The sequence below is a fragment of the Theropithecus gelada genome, chromosome 1 (genome assembly GCF_003255815.1).
Source record: "Theropithecus gelada isolate Dixy chromosome 1, Tgel_1.0, whole genome shotgun sequence".
Lineage (NCBI taxonomy): Eukaryota > Metazoa > Chordata > Mammalia > Primates > Cercopithecidae > Theropithecus > Theropithecus gelada.
The window spans coordinates 3428126-3444754 of NC_037668.1; the positions used below are offsets into that span (position 1 = coordinate 3428126).

The 16629-nt window shown below is 35.9% G+C and overlaps 1 protein-coding gene across 5 annotated transcripts in view; it reads left to right on the top strand.

The window, feature by feature from the left end:
• The window catches only part of CEPT1 (choline/ethanolamine phosphotransferase 1), a 48455-nt gene that overhangs the window by 13928 nt on the left and 17898 nt on the right, over nt 1–16629 (top strand). For 4 of the 5 annotated variants that reach the window (XM_025379283.1, XM_025379271.1, XM_025379289.1 and 1 more), the window contains exons 3-4: nt 7186–7333; nt 8943–9084. In XM_025379283.1, the coding sequence (XP_025235068.1) occupies nt 7186–7333; nt 8943–9084 (290 nt within the window). Of the gene's footprint in view, nt 1–7185; nt 7334–8942; nt 9085–14584; nt 14670–16629 lie in introns of all 5 variants that reach the window. The other variant, XR_003118550.1, reaches the window with a different exon arrangement.

Genomic DNA, 16629 nt, shown 5'->3' on the forward strand with positions numbered 1-16629 from the left:
TCTATCTCCTCAAAGATTTATTTCTTTGTGTTCATATTCCAGATCCTCTCTTCCCGCTTTTTGAAAATATGCAGTACATTATTGTTAGCTATATTCAGCCTACATTACTGTAGAGCACTAGAACTTATTCCTCCTACATAGCTGTAACTTTGCATCTGTTAAACTATCTGTCCCTATCCTCTCCTCCCCTCCTCCTTACCCGTCCCAGCCTCTTGTTTTTTGTTTTTTTTTTTTTTTTTTTTTTGGAGACGGAGTCTTGCTCTGTCGCCCAGGCTGGAGTGCAGTGGCCAGATCTCAGCTCACTGCAAGCTCTGCCTCCCGGGTTTACGGCATTCTCCTGCCTCAGCCTCCCGAGTAGCTGGGACTACAGGCGCCCACCACCTCGCCCGGCTAGTTTTTTTTGTATTTTTTAGTAGAGACGGGGTTTCACCGTGTTAGCCAGGATGGTCTCGATCTCCTGACCTCGTGATCCGCCCGTCTCGGCCTCCCAAAGTGCTGGGATTACAGGCTTGAGCCACCGCGCCTGGCCCGTCCCAGCCTCTTGTAACCACAATTCTTCCCTTTACTTCTGTGAGCTTTTTTTTTCTCCCGCTCCTGCGTGTAAGAACTTGTGGTATTTATCTTTCTGGGCTTGATTTATTTCACTTAATATGATGTATTCCAGGCTCATCTGTGTTGCTGGGAATAACAGGATTTCATTTTTCTTTATGGCTGAATAGTATTCCATTATGTATATTTACCACATTCTTTATTCATTTCTTTGTTAATAGATGTTTAAGTTGATTCTATATCTTGGGTATTGTAAATAGTGCTGTAATAAACATGGGGGTGCAGATATCTCTTTGATATCCTGATTACCCTTCCTTTGGATCAATACCCAGTAGTAGGATTACTGGATCATATGGTAAATCTTAGTTTCTTGAGAAATCTCCATACTATTTTCCATAGTGGCTATATTAATTTACATTCTTGCCATCGATGTATAAGAAAGAGCTCCCTTTTCTCTGCATCCTCACCAGCATCTGTTAACTTTATCTTTTTATAATAACCTTTGTAACTAAGGTAAGATAATACCTCATCGAAGATTTGATTTGGATTTCCCTGATTATTAATGATGTTGAGCATTTTTTCATATATTTGTTGGCATTTATATGTCTTTTTTGAGAAATAGTTGTTCAGATCATTTGCTCATTTTTTGATTGGATGATTAGCTTTTTTGCTGTTGAGTTCTTTGTATATTCAAGGTAATATCCCTTGCCAGATGTATAATTTGCACATACTTACTCCCATTCCACAGGTTCACTCTTCACTCTATTGATTGATATGGAGAAGCTTTTTAGTTTGTTATAGTCTCGTTTGTCTACTTTAGGTTTTGGTTTTGTTTTTGTCTTTGAGACAGAGTTTCACACTTGTTGCCCAGGCTGGAGTGCAATGATCTCAGCTCACTGCAACCTCCGCCTGCCAGGTTCAAGTGGTTCTCCTGCCTCAACCTCCCAAGTAGCTGGAATTATAGGCATACACCGCCACACCTGGATAATTTTGTGTTTTTAATAGAGATGGGGTTGGTCAGGCTAGTCTTGAATGCCTGACCTCAGATGATCCACCTGCCTCCGCTTCCCAGAGTGCTAGAATTACAGGTGTGAGCCACTGCGCCCTGCTGTGTCTGCTTTAATTTTTCTTGCCTGTGCCTTTGAGATCTTAGCCATAAAATCTTTGCCTAGACCAATGTACTGAAGCATCTCCCGTGTTTTTTCTAGTAGTTTTATACTACTAGGTCTTACATGTATGTCTTTAATCCATTTGAGTTGATTTTTGAATATAGTGAGAGAGAGGAGTCTAGTTTCATTTTTCTGCATGTGGATATTCAATTTTCCCAGCACCATTTATTTATCCTTTCCCCACTATATGTTCCTGGCATCTTTGTCAAAAATCAGTTGGCTATAAATACGTAGATTTATTTCTGGGTTCTCATTTCTCTGGGTCTGTATATCTTTTTATACCAATACCATGCTGTTGTGATTACTATAGCTTTTTATTATATTTTGAAGTCAAGTAGTGTGATGCCTCCAGCTTTGTTCTTTTTGCTCTAGATTGTTTTGGTTATTCTGGGGTTCTTGTGATTCCATACACATTTTAGAATTTTTTTTCTGTTTCTGTGAAGAATGTCATTGGTATTTTGATAGGGATTAGCGTTGAGTCTATAGATTGCTTTGGGTAGTATGGCCATTTTGACAATATTAATTCATGGACATGGGATGTCTTTCCATTTTGTGTGTGTCCTCTTCAGTTTCTTTCGTTAGTGCTTAGTAGTTTTCATTGTAGATATCTTTCAACTCCTTGGTTAAATTTATTCCCAAGTATTGTATTGTATTGTATTATATTGTATTGTATTGTATTGTATTGTATTTTGTTTTATTTAGCTGTTGTTAATGGTGTTGTCTTCTTGATGTTTTTCCAGCTAGTTTGTTATTGGTGTATGGAAATGCTACTGCTTTTGTATGTTGATGTTGTATCTTGCATATTTACTGAATTTAACAGTTCTATGCTTTTTTTGATGCAGTCTTTAAATTTTCTCATATATAAGATCATGTCATCTGCAAAGAGGGACAGTTTTGACTTCTTGTTTTCTAATGTGAATGCCCTTTGTTTCTTTCTCTTGTTTAATTACTCTGGCTGGGACTTCCAGTACTATGTTGAGTGTGGAAGGTGGGCATCCTTGTCTGGTTCTAGTTCTTAGAGGAAAAGCTTTGACCATTTCCCCATTCAGTATGATGTTAGCTGTTGGTATGTCATATATGGTCCTTGTTGTGTTGGGGTATGTTTCTTGTATGCATAATTTGTGGTGATGTTTTATCTTGAAGAGACGTTGAGTTTTATCAAATGCTTTTTCTGAGCCTATTGAGATGATCATAGGATTTTAGTTCTTCGTTCTGTTGATGTGATATGTCACATTTATTGATTTGCATATGTTGTACCATCCTTACATCCCTGAGTTAAATCCCACTTCATCATGGTGAATAATCTTTTTAATGTGCTGTTGGATTTGGTTTGCTAGTAGTTTCTTGAGGATTTTTGTATCTGTGTTTATCAGTGATACTGGCTTGTAGTTTTTTTCTTTTATTGCGTCCTTGTCTACTTTTGATATCAGGGTAATGCTGGTTTCATAGAATAAATTAGGAAGAATTTTCTCTCCAATATTTTGGAATAGTTTCAGAAGAATTGGTGTAGTTCTTTAAAAGTTTGGTAGAATTCAGCAGTAAAGGCATTTGGTCCTGAGTTTTTCTTCGTTGGAAAACATTTTAATATTTATTCAATCTTGTTATTTGTTATTAGTCTGTTAAGGTTTTCTGTTTCTTTTAGTTCAATCTTTATAGGTTATACATGTCTAAAAGTGTATGTCTTTCCTCTAGGTTTTCCAGTTTCTTGGCATATAGTTGTTCATGACAACCTCTAATGATGTTTTATATTTCTGTGGTATCAGTTGTAATGCCTCTTTTTTTGTCTCTAATTTTATTTATTTGGGTCTTCGCTCTCTTTTTCTTGGTTAATCGTAGCTAATAGTTGGTCAATTTTATTCCTTTTCGAAAAACCAACTTTTCATTTTATCATTTGTGTGTATATATATACATGCAATATATATGACACATGTCATGTGTGTCATATATGTATATATACATATATATGACATATATATTCACCTTTTTGGGGTTTTTTTTTTTGAGATGGAGTTTCGCTCTTGTTGCCCAGACTGGAGTGCAATGACACTGCAGCCTCGTCCTCACCTGGGAGGCAATTCTCCTGCCTCAGCCTCCCCAGTAGCTGGAATTACAGGCATGCGCTACCACACCCGGCTAATTTTGTATTTTTAGTAGAGACGGGGTTTCATCATGGTGGTCATGCTGGTCTCGAACTCCCGACCTCAGGTGATCCACCCGCCTTTGCCTCCCAAAGTGCTGGGATTACAGGCGTGAGCCACCACACCTGACCAGATACTCGTGTACATATATACACACATATACACATATGTGTGTATGTATATATATTCCATTTCATTTCGGTCTGATCTTCTAATTTTGGATTTGATTTGTTCTTGCTTTTCTGGTTCTTTGAGGTGCATTATTATGTTGTTTAATTGAAATCTTCCTACGTTTTTGATGTGGGCATTTATTTTGCTTTATTCTTTCCTCTTAGTACTTCTTTTGCTGTGTCTCTTAGGTTTTGGTATTTTGTGCTTCGGTTTTTATTTTTTTCAAAAAATTTTTTACTTCTTAATTTCTTCATAGAGCCATTGGTCATTCAGGAGCATGTTGGTTAATTTTCATGTTTTTGTACAGTTTGCAAAGTTCCTCTTGTTTTTGATTTCTAGTTTTATTCCATTGTAGTCTCAAAAGACACTTGAAATGACCCCAACACAAAGATTTAAAAATTTGTTGAGACTTATTTTGTGGCCTCACACATGGTTTGTCCTGGAGAATATTTCATGTGCTGATGAGAAGAATGTGTATTCTGCAGCCGTGGAATGAAATGTTCTGTAAATGTCTGTTAGGTTCATTTGGTCTATAGTGCAGTGTAAGTTCAATGTTACTTTGTTGGTCTTCTGTTTAAATCAGGGGTGTCTAATCTTTTGGCTTCCCTGAACCACACTGGAAGAAGAATTATCTTGGGCCACACATAAAACACTGACAATAGCTGATGAGTGGGAAAAAAAAAAAAATCTTACAGTGTTTTAAGAAACTTTACAGATTTATGTTGGGCTGCATTCAAAGCTCTCCTTGGCTGCGTGCAGCCCACGTGCCACAACTTGGACAAACTTAGTTTAGATGATCTGTCCAGTGCTGAAAGTGGGGTAACATTTAATGGTTTTTATGATGCATCCTCCCAGAACAAGAAAAAAATTACTCTTGTACTAGCATGCGGATATATTTGTGTGTATGTAAAATCTTCATTTCTGTTTCAAAAGTTTAGTAAAACCGTATGTTTCTTGGAATTTTTTACCTGAGTTGACTCACATAACATCTCTGCAAGATTTTATAAGTTGGTTAATTGCTACATTGTGATAAGATTATTTGTTTATGTCAGTTTTTTCCCATACACTTATCAGGGCATAATGAGTTCTGACTGATGCGTGAGTTCCTTCATTCATTCAATATCTCCCCCAGGGTCTTACAGCAACTGGGATCATATTTATTCCTGAATTAGAAGGCTTGCTTCTTAAAATACCTCTGAGAAGCATAAAATAATGTGAACAAGGAAGAAGTATATAAATATTAGTGTATCATTGTGCAGATTCACAGGAAGAAAGGAAAATCCAAAGTCAAGAAAACTTTTTATGTCTGTGATTGTTATTTTACTATTTCCTAGGATTGTGTATATACTAGTTATCTTTGTTCCTGAGCAACACTTTGCCCCATTAAAATCTTAAGCTTGGACCCCAACAAGCCCCTAGATTTCTTGTCCCCTAAAGCAGAGGTATTCAGCAGAATTTTCTGATGATGGGCATGTTCTATGTCTGAGGTCCAGTATAGTAGCCATAGCCACGTATGGCTATTGAGCATTCAGAATGTACCTTGTGTAACTGAGGAACTGAATTTTTAATTTTCTTTAATATTAATTAATTTCAAATAGTCACAGATGACTGATGGTTGCTGTACAAGGTAGTGCAGCTCTAGAGAGTTACTGGATTCCTTTAGGAGCAAGAAGCAGTAGATCCAAAGTCCGGAAGACAGAGTTCTTAGTCATAAAGGATTAATTACTTAGTTCAATGTGCTTGCATGTAAAGTATGGTTCCATAACCACATTTATTGCTTTCGGGGTTTATAACGCTGGCTTAGTGGAGGTATGTACTAGGTCCTTTGGATAATCTCAGTGTCTTAACAGAACTCAAAAAAGGTTTGTGAAAAAATTCTTACGTTTCAAAAACTGGTCTCTGTCAGAGAGATCTAAATAGATCGCTATCAGAAACTCCTTTGCAGTACAGAATATACTGAATGTTATTTGCATCTCTGAGTGTTTAATATTCATAGTGTAACTTGATAACAAATATACAGTAAAATACCTTGTGATTATAAAAAATATTTTATAGCCTGGGAAGGGGAAAGTAATGAAAAGTGATACTGTATACTCTTCTATATTCTTAAGGATAAAACAAATAGGACCTCTTCTTTTTGAATATACAACATTTAAATTCAATACCAAGCCGGGTGCAGTGGCTCACAGCCTGTAATCCCAAAACTTTGGGAGGCTGAGGCAGGTGGATCACTTGAGGTCAGGAGTTCGAGATCAGCCTGGCCAACGTGGCAAAACCCCGTCTCTACTAAAAAAAAGAATGAAATAAAAAATTAGCTGGGCCTCGTGGCACATGCCTATAATCCAGCTACTAGGGAGGGTGAGGCAGGAGAATCTCTTGAACCCAGGAGGCGGAGGTTGTAATAAGCCAAGACTGCACCACTACACTCCAGCCTGGGTGACAGAGCAAGACTCCATCTCTAATTAATTAATTAATTAATTCAATACCAGCAGTTCAATTTCTGTTTGGGAAAAAAGAAGCTATTCCTTGAAAATGTGACTGTGGATTTGAAAAATAGTATTCTGAGCACTCTATGCACTGGATATCATGCACTAGTGTTATTTTATGGCCCATTGAAGAGAGATGTTTAAAAATGTTACAAACTCAAATTTGGAAAATGGCAGCACATTATGTCCCCCTCTTGAATATTCACAGGATGTATTAGCAATATTAAGGACTGGAGGAAGTCCTGTAGTAAAGAAATCTGTTGAACATTGTTTAATGTTTAACCCAGTGTGTTTCCCATATGAGCTTAGCATGGCATTTTTCATGTAATACCTGCAAACATTTTGAAGAGTACAGTTTTGGAAAAAATTCAGTAATTGACCCTTCTAATCTAAACATTGAGAAGAATCTTATGGAAGACACCTAGTCCAATCTCTTATGGGATTTCTGTAATCTTCCTGGTAAGTTGTTATCTAGCATCTGCTTGAACACCTCTAAATGCAGGAAATTTAATTCTTTTACAATTCTGATTGTTTCAGTGAGTTCTTCATTATGTAGCACTTGGATCTTCTCTCCCATAGCTTCCAACTAGCTTTCCAATCTGCAGGTAAAAATATTATTAGTCAAACATGGTAACTGTGTGTCTGAATATTCTTGCCTTTCTTATTTCACAGGCACCTCTGTGGGCATATATTGCTTGTGCCTGTGGCCTTTTCATTTACCAGTCTTTGGATGCTATTGATGGGAAACAGGCAAGAAGAACCAATAGTAGTTCTCCTCTGGGAGAACTTTTTGATCATGGTTGTGATTCACTATCAACAGGTATTGTTGATTTTTTTTAATGTTGTTGATTATTAACAATGATTAAACCAATGCGATAAGCAGTGTTAGAATATATGTTTAGTCATGAAAATAAGTAATTTTGTATTAAATTTTAGTATTTCTCAAAAGACTATGAACCTAGTTAATTATTGGTAGTGTTAGGAAATTTAGAAATTAAGTTAATTTCTGTGTGTTATTTTTAGCCCGAAATATTGTTTTGGCATCTTTTGTTTTTAAAAGCTTGGGGCATAATTGTCATCATCAAAACTATTATGAACTAAATGAGAGTACGGTGCTGGGAGACTAGTTAGGTAATTTGTGGTCTTCGTGTATTTAAGTGAATGTTATATATACATTCAGAATTATGTTAATAGACTTGGATTGTAACTATGTCATGAGAAGCTTAAAGACTATGACAAATTAGGAGTATCGTTAATATTGCATTGTGTACTGGAAATTTGCTAAGAGAGTACATTTTAGGTGCTTTTACCACAGGAGAAAAAAGATAACTATGGGACATGATGGATTAGTTAATTTGCTTAACTATAGTAATTATTTATATATATGGCATGTTTTACACCTCATATACAATTTTTAAAAGAAATACTAAAGTGCTAGCAATAACTGAGTTACTCTATTTGGATTATAAGTGATATCTCTTTATTGGCACTGTTTTGCAAATTTTTAAAATAATAGTTTATTATGTTTTTAGAGGGGAAAAAGATACTTAGAAACTAAATGACAGTTTTTCAACTAGTCTTTCTGACAGGAACTCATCCCTCCCCTCTTTTATTTTTATTTTATTTAGTTCCTCAATTATTTTCTTGTTTGGCATGGCACTTAAAATATTTAAAAAGAAACAAGCAAAAACCCCCTATAGTTTTAACTCCTGAATCCAGATTTGCAGGTATAGGTGCATGTCAATTATTGCTTCATTGTATCCCAACAGCAGCTTATTTAGTAGAAGAGGAGAAGCAACTAAGCTCATATAATTTTTTAAGAAATACTCAAAACTTCTGTTGAATAAATGGTAGTTGGCTGTCTTGAAAGGTAACAACTAGCTGACTGCAGGATGGCAGGCTTCCTATTATTTATTTTAAATTGCAGTCATTTTTGCGTTGTAGTTTGAGTTCTAGAGTTTTATAGGAAGTCTTTTTCTATGTATGTCACCCATAACAATATCTGTTTAAAAAAAAAAGACAGTTATCAATCTGAAGCAAGTAAGTAGGTCCATCTGGGGATTATATAGCCCCTTTGTTTTTCTTCCTTTTTGACTGTCTACGTTGTAATGTTTTGCTGATCGTTAGTACTGGTGTCTCTCAGTCAGGAAAGTGCCCGAAGAAATGTTGAAGTATTTTAGTTGCCTTCAAGAACTTTGCCTCCACTAAGTGATTTGGTTTAAAAAAAAAAAAAAAAAAAAAGAAAGAAAGATTGAAATTATGGGGTAAGAGATTATGTAACAGATTATAGCCTACTTTTCTGTTACAATAGATTACTGAGAGAAGATAGTGCGTTTACAACATATGTTTTTGTCTCATCTAAAATCATTTCCAGCTCAGTTGTTTGCTATTCATATTATTTGGTTTTCATTGTGATCTTTCTTCTGCAGTTTTTGTGGTTCTTGGAACTTGTATTGCAGTGCAGCTGGGGACAAACCCTGATTGGATGTTTTTTTGTTGTTTTGCTGGGACATTTATGTTCTATTGTGCGCACTGGCAAACATATGTTTCTGGAACATTGCGATTTGGAATGTAAGTAATACTTAATGGTAATTTTTGTTTTCTCTTTCACGTATGGAGAATGTTGCCTTATAAGTATTTGAGTATTAGAAATTGATCAAATCACTAAGTTAGTTTAATAAATTTAAAAAATTTTTAAGCTTCATTATTATAGCTATTTCCTAATAGTCTCTGCATATGCCCCTGTTTTATACTTTTTTAAAAGGAGATGTCAGAACCTCCCAGCCAGTATTTTAAAAGCAATACAAAAAGCAGTAGCCCCTCATCGTTGTCTTTCCCACAGAAAAATTCACTTTTTTCCCCACCATTATTTACCTTAATTCCATTTTTATTTTGACATATAAAAATGCATTTCCAGGAGAAAGAAGATGGTTTCTGAGAGCAGTGCCCTAATCCAATCTTAATTTTTAGTGTTTCTGCTATTTTCAAAAATGACAGAATTTATAATATCTGGATTTCACATAGTTTGTGTTTCGTTGGTTATTATGTCACAGTTCACTTTCAGTACCTATTTTGAAAGCTTATTTATCAGTCAACCCTAATGTATTCTCTTTCCCTTTCGAATAATACAGCATCAACCATATGGTGTGGGAACTGAAGGAAGGAAAGAAAATTAACCACGGAAGTAGGAGAAGAGTAAATAGTGTTTTTAGTAGTGATTTGATATCACAGCTTTCTGTCTTCCAGTCTTTGAATTTCCCTCATGATGTTATCCTGTGATGAAGTGTGTATTTAGAGAACTGTAAACAGCTCCATATGGTTGGATGATAAGATGCCTGCCTGTAGGGGAGTGGCAGGAGATAAGGCTGGAGAAGATCCAGAAAATTAAGGTCCTTCTGTGCTCTGCCGAGAAATATGAGCTTTTATCCTGAATCTGCAGGGAACTTTTGCAGGACCTAAAGCAGGGAAATGACAAAAGTGCCTTTTAGAAAGATCAGTCTGGCAGTAAGGCAGAGGATAAATTGTAGTAGGCTGTGACAGAAGCAAGAAGACCCGTTAGAGGAAGCATCAGCGCATAATTAATGAGAATGATGAAGCATGCACGAACACAATGGCAGTGCTATTGCAGAGCAAGGAATAAATTGGAGAGAGACTTAAGAGGTAGAAACTCTAGGACACAATATATATTTGGATGCAGGGAATGAATGAGAGGGCAGAGACTGAAATGACTCCTAGTTCCCTTACTTGGGTGGCTGGATGGAAGTAGAGAAAGGCACTATAGGAAGAGGAACCTATTTAAAGAGAACAGTCTACCCAGAAACATATGTGAGGGATTTTAGACATCCAAATAAAATGAGAACAGGAGAAAACTTAGAGAGCAAGCTTAGAAAGAAGCCCATGAAATTTATTGAACAGCCAGAGTAGTAGGAGGCGTACTGGAATGTAAAGCCAGAAGGATGCATTTCACAAAAGAACATTGCTAAATGCTGCCAAGACTCAAAATGAGGACAGAAAAGTGTACATTGAATTTGGCAGTGTGAGCTATTCATAGTAATTTCTGTGTAATGTTGGAGTAGAAGCCAGACCGTAGGGGATAAGAAGTGAATGGAACAAATAAGTAGACTACTATTTATTACACATTATATAAGGTTACTTATAAAATGTGTGACTGTGATGTGAAGGAGAGAAGCATTGGTTAGAGCAGAGGATATGGGCTCAAAGGAAGGAGGGTCTTGTATTTTTATGAGAAAATTTTGAGCATTCAGAAGAAATCTGCTGGAGAAGAGATTGAAGATAATGAATAAAAAGAGAGGGAATGATTTATAGAACAGTAGCCAAAGATTTAGGACCAAAGGAATTCTAGGGTAAAAGGCAGAGGCATTAAATAGGAGGAAACTCTGCCACTGACACTAGAATGCTTGCAAGGCTGGGGTGGGGGTGTGGGGGCAGGGAAACACTAGATAGTTTGAATTTAATATATGAGCTTAAATATTAGTATTACAAGGGATTAGGTTTAATTTGGGAAATTGTATCCAATTTTCAGAAATTCTACATTTGCATTAAAGCAGCACCAAATTTGTTTTTTAAGTTAAAAGCAGGCTATAACATTCATAGAAATGTGCTATGGCCAGGCACAGTGGCTCATGCCTTTAATTCCAGCATTCTGGGAGCCCGAGGAAAGAGGATCACTTGAGCCCAGGATTTCAAGACCAGCCTGAGCAGTATAGACCTGGTCTCTACAAAAAATTTTTTTAAAAATCAGCCAAGCATGGTGGCGCTTGCCTGTGGGAGGATCACTTGTGCCCTGGAAGCAGAGGTTGCAGTGAGCTGAGATTACACCACTGCACTCTATCCAGCCTGGGCAACAGAGCAAGAGGCAACAGAGCAAGAACCTGTCTCAAAAAAAAAAAAAAAAAGAAATATAGGCTAAGTGCTCTACATCAGGGAGCCATTTATCAAAATAACAATGTAATGGAGGCATATAGAATAGAGATGTACATATAGATACATAGAATCTATAGAATACATGTAGATATCCCTAAAGACTTATCAAAGTTTGTATGCATGGAGGAGAAAGTCAAAATTTATTTTGCTTAATAAGGAGGGAACAAGGTCAGCTCTGGAATGTAGTTTGAGTAAAGAAATTTTTTAAAATCCCTTGCATGTTCTTACTCTTTTCTAGAGAAAAGTAAAAGCAACTTTAAGTACCTTAGGAATCTTATTTTTAAACGTGTTTATTTATTTGAATTGTTTTATTTTGATGTTTACATAAGTGAAAGGAATAATGAGAATTTCTTTTTTATTTATAATTTTGGTTGTTATACTTTTAATAACTTCATAAAATAGAATGTTTACCAGATAAGAATTTTTTGTTCCTTAGCCTCTTTAATATTACTGTTTTTAATTGTTATTAAGTTTGCTTATAGTATCTTGAACAAAAATAGTCACGGGATTGTAATTCATCTGTGACTAAATAATTCTCATTAAAGTCTAGCATTTTGAGAAAGCAAATGTGCTTTGGATACATCTTCCCTGAAATTATGAGCTATGTCTTCCAACAGTTTGCTCTGATCACAGCTAAAAGCTGCCTTGCACAGAGAATATTAGTGCCTATCATGTCTATTCAGACTCCTGTTCTCACAGTGCCCTTGGATTGAACAAGTAGAGATCTTACAGAGATGACTAGCCTGGATATGAAAGACTGGGGAAGAAAATGGGGTTAGAGGCTAGAATTTCATGGGAGGATTGGGTTGTAGAAGATAAATATGAATTGAAGCTCATTTATCAACATTTGCAAAATACTCTTTAAGTTATTTATGGATTATACTGAGTGGGAGAGTTCACATTTTCTCCCTTAAGGCCTAAACTATCTATATTAGGAATTTTTTGGGTTTTTTTGTTTTGCTTTGTTTGTTTTTGAGATGGAGTCTTACTGTGTTGCCCAGGCTGGAGTGTAGTGGCACAACCTCAGCTCACTGCAACCTCCGCCTCCGGGTTCAAGCAATTCTCCTGCCTCAGCCTCTTGAGTAGCTGGGACTACAGGTGCGTGCCATCACCACACCCAGCTAATTTTTTGTATTTTTAGTGGAGACGGGGTTTCACCGTGTTAGCCAGGACGGTCTCGATCTCCTGACCTCGTGATTCGCCCACCTTGGCCTCCCAAAGTGCTGGGATTAGGTGTGAGCCATGTGCCTGGCCTATATTAGGTATCTTTAAGTATATAACTTGTAGACATATATAGAGAATCATTTCTATAAATTAAATGCTTAGAAATCCTAATCAATCTTTAATAAAACTATACTTACATAAAACATCGGTCTTAAAAATAAATCTGTGCTGTAAAGGCAGAACTCATTTAAATTATTTCAGGAGCAAAATACTCTTCAATTAAATTTTCCAAGACAAAAAAATAATAATTTGAACTTGGGCCAATATATGTTGGCTCAAATGTTAATCTCTGTTATCTTTTTTATGTATCAGCTTGGGCAAGGCTCGTAACTTTCATGGGCCTCATTTCCTAATTTGTAAAATAAGCTTTAGATTAGATGATCTATAAGGTTCTTTCTTTTTATAAAGTCTGTGAGGCTACTAATTCTACACAGATATTATTACAAGTGTACTTATTTATAATTACAGTAGGCAGAGTATTGATTTTTGCTTTTATTACATTTTTCAGCTCATGCTTCTAAAGTTTCACATTTACATTAGCTAAAAACCCTGTCACCAAATGTTTATTTCTATGTAAGTAAGTAGCTTCCCATTCTTTCTTTTCTATAGTTAAATGAAAAAAAGTTAATAGGCTATGTATTCCACTGGGTTGTCTGACAAATTGAGTTCATCTTTTTGTCCAGGTAATTTTTAAAGAATAATTATTTGAAGACCTCTTGATAATAAAGAACTGTTGTTTGTTAATGTATAATCCACTTTGTATGGATTCAGAATTGGGAAACTTTCTAATCCCTGCATAGAATCTATTTATCTTTAAATGTCTAATACTTAACATATGAATTATTAAATACCAGAGATTTTCTTTCCAGTTTCCAATTTCCCTGTGTAGCTTTTTTCCAGCAATGATTTGTTCATTTGGGCCTCAGCTCTGTTCATTTAATTTTATCAGTTGCCGTAGATGATGTCCTAAAACAACCATTTGTATTAATGTAAAACCTAGATTGCAGTCTGGCCTCTCAGATCACCAGCTAAAATCATGGACATCTATCTATCTCACTAGCATTCCTCGGTTCTTAATTTTTATTTAAGTAGTTTTTATTTGAAGCTTAGTCTATACTGCTTTTTTGTGTGTTATTATCTGTGTTTCCAAACTTTTTAAGTGATTGAACTGGATGTTTTACCTATTTTTATCACTAGTAAACTAATCCAATGTAGTAGAGTATTATAATGCTGGTATGGAATTAGCGAAGAAAAAGAGGAAAAAGGAAAACTTCTGGACTAGAGATTATCAGGAAGTAGGATAAGGAGATGGCCAATTTGATTTTTGCTCTAACCATGTCCATATAGAAGTTACTCTTGATGAGATTCTTTCCCACTTACTCTTTCCACATATATGCTAGTTTTTTTTTTGAGATGGCAGAGGTAGGAGTGTGGTGAGGCTTAGGACAAGGAAGGAGCATAAGACGGATTAGTGGTTTTTCAAAATGTACATTGGGACTTCTAAGAAGAATTCCTATCTACAGGGAAGTCTTGATCAGTTCTGGTGCCAAAAGGATTTATGTCCTAGTGTAATTATTTGGCAAGTAATTCACCACTCCTAGGTAATTAGAGTTGATACTGTGTTTTTAGTATTAGTGTTTCCAGCTGCCTACTTAAAAGTCAATTTTTCAGTATATTACAGTTTTAATTTTTTTAACTTTTCTTCTATCTTGATTTGGATAAGAACTATGTATGTTTGTATAAGGATAGTATAGTACTGTATAAATTGTATCATTCCATCTTTAGGTGTCTTTGTAAGAAGAATGCTACTTTTTAAATCTGTTTTTGTTACCTGTGTTAGTAGGGCTCTTTAGCAAAAGTTCCGAGTAAAGTTATTTTGAAATGTTTGTTTCCTTATGTATAGATTCGATGTTACAGAGTCCCAGATCATAATTATAATATGCCAGCTTCTCACAGGAACCCTGGGGCCTTGGTTCTGGAACTTCACGGTAACTGCTAGAATATTCATGATATCTGATGTACAATGGTGTGAACTCAATAAAGACAGCACCTTTGTCATGCACAGAATAATTAAAACATGAAAAATCAAAAGTCTTCCTGTTGGTATGTCACAAACAGGTTGTTAGAAAACATAATTTTAATATATAATATTAGGGCAATAAAAATCCACCCTATTAAATAAAATTTTTTAAAAGTGGTATTTCTGGTGATTTGATGCTAAAGCCAATTCTCCCATTTGCCTATTGTGCCTAAAATTTTTATTCTATGTACTGTTTTTTGAAACAAATACCTTTCCACCAGTAAATAGAATTTTTTTTTATATTTCTATTTTGAAAACAGAATAAAGCAAGCAGAGTTTTTCTTAGGTAAGGAAGTTGAGACGATCCTATATTAATGTAGGAAAGATTCTGCTTGTTCTGTTAACTTCTTTAGCATATACTTTAAGCAGTCTAATACCAGTTCTTCTGCTTGTGTTTGCAGCAGTCTTGGTGTTGTATAATATTTATGCTGGAAGCTATTCTGATTTCTGTTTGTTTTGCTTAATGTTTTTCACTCTTAGTTGTGCTTTTGAAACTAAATATCCTTAGCTTTTCATGTTACTATAGTCATTCTTTGAATACTTTCCTTTTTTTTTTTTTTTTTTCTTTTCAGTAAATACATATGTCTCTAGTGTATTGCTAAAAGTAATATATCTTTTTCCTCTTTTTTTTTTTTTTAATCGAGATAGAGTCTCATTCTGTCACCCAGGCAGGAGTGCAGTGGCACAGTCATAGCTCACTGCAGCCTTGAAACTCCTGGACTGAAGTGCTCTCCCACCTCACCTTTCTGCACCATCACACCTGGCTAATTTTTAAATTTTTTTTTTGTAGAGACAGGTCTTGCTGTGTTGCCTAGGATGGTCTTGAACTTCTGGCCTCAAGCATTCCTCCCACCTCAGCCTTCCAAAGCACTGGAACTATAGTCATGAGCCACAGCATTCACCCTTCTTTCTCTTCTTATAACTGCAATTTTGACCTTATGACTTTTAAAAACATTGTTAGGAAATGTATTCCTAGTGAGATAGTCCAGAATCATTCACACTTTAGCATAAGAAAAAATAGGGCTTAGATTCAATTTATTTGGCAGTTCAGAGAATGTCAGAGAACTGTTCATATGAAAACCTGACAGATAATTATATCAATGCAAGGGTTCATTAGGTTTCCTACATTAGGTCTCCTGCCCTGAAAAAAAAAAGAATTGTAAAAATTTTAATATTGCTTCAATAATACAGAAATAGTGAATTCCTTGTTGGCCGAGTTCGTTCTTTCTTACTTTCTTTCTTTTTTTTGAGGGGGGTGGATTTCTCACTTTGTCGCCCAGGCTGGAGTGCAGTGGCGCTCTCTCAGCTCACTGCAAGCTCCACCTCCCGGGTTCACGCCATTCTCCTGCGTCAGCCTCCTGAGTAGCTGGGACTACAGGTGCCCGCCACCACGTCTGGCCAATTTTTTGTATTTTTAGTAGAGACGGAGTTTCACTGTGTTACCCAGGATGGTCTCGATCTAACCTCATGATCCGCCTGCCTGGCTGAGTTCTTTCTGAAAAGTGTATTTCAGTGTTGTAAATCCAGTTATTCAGTGGCAGTAATGATGGCTTTGAGGACAAATTCATGGTGAGGGATATTCTGCATCTTTTTTCAAAATAACCTTGGAATGTGGAGAATACAGTTGTGCCTCCGTATCTGTGGGAAATTGGTTCTAAGATCTCCTGCAAATACCAGAATCCAGGGATGCCCAAGTTCCTGATATAAGATGATGTAGTATTTGCATAGAACCTATACACATCCTCCTGTATACTTTAAGTCATTCTACGTTACTTATACCTCACACAATGTAAATGCCAAGTAAATAGTTGTTATACTGTAATGTTTAGGGAATAATGACAAGGAAAAAAGTCTGCACGTGTTCAGTA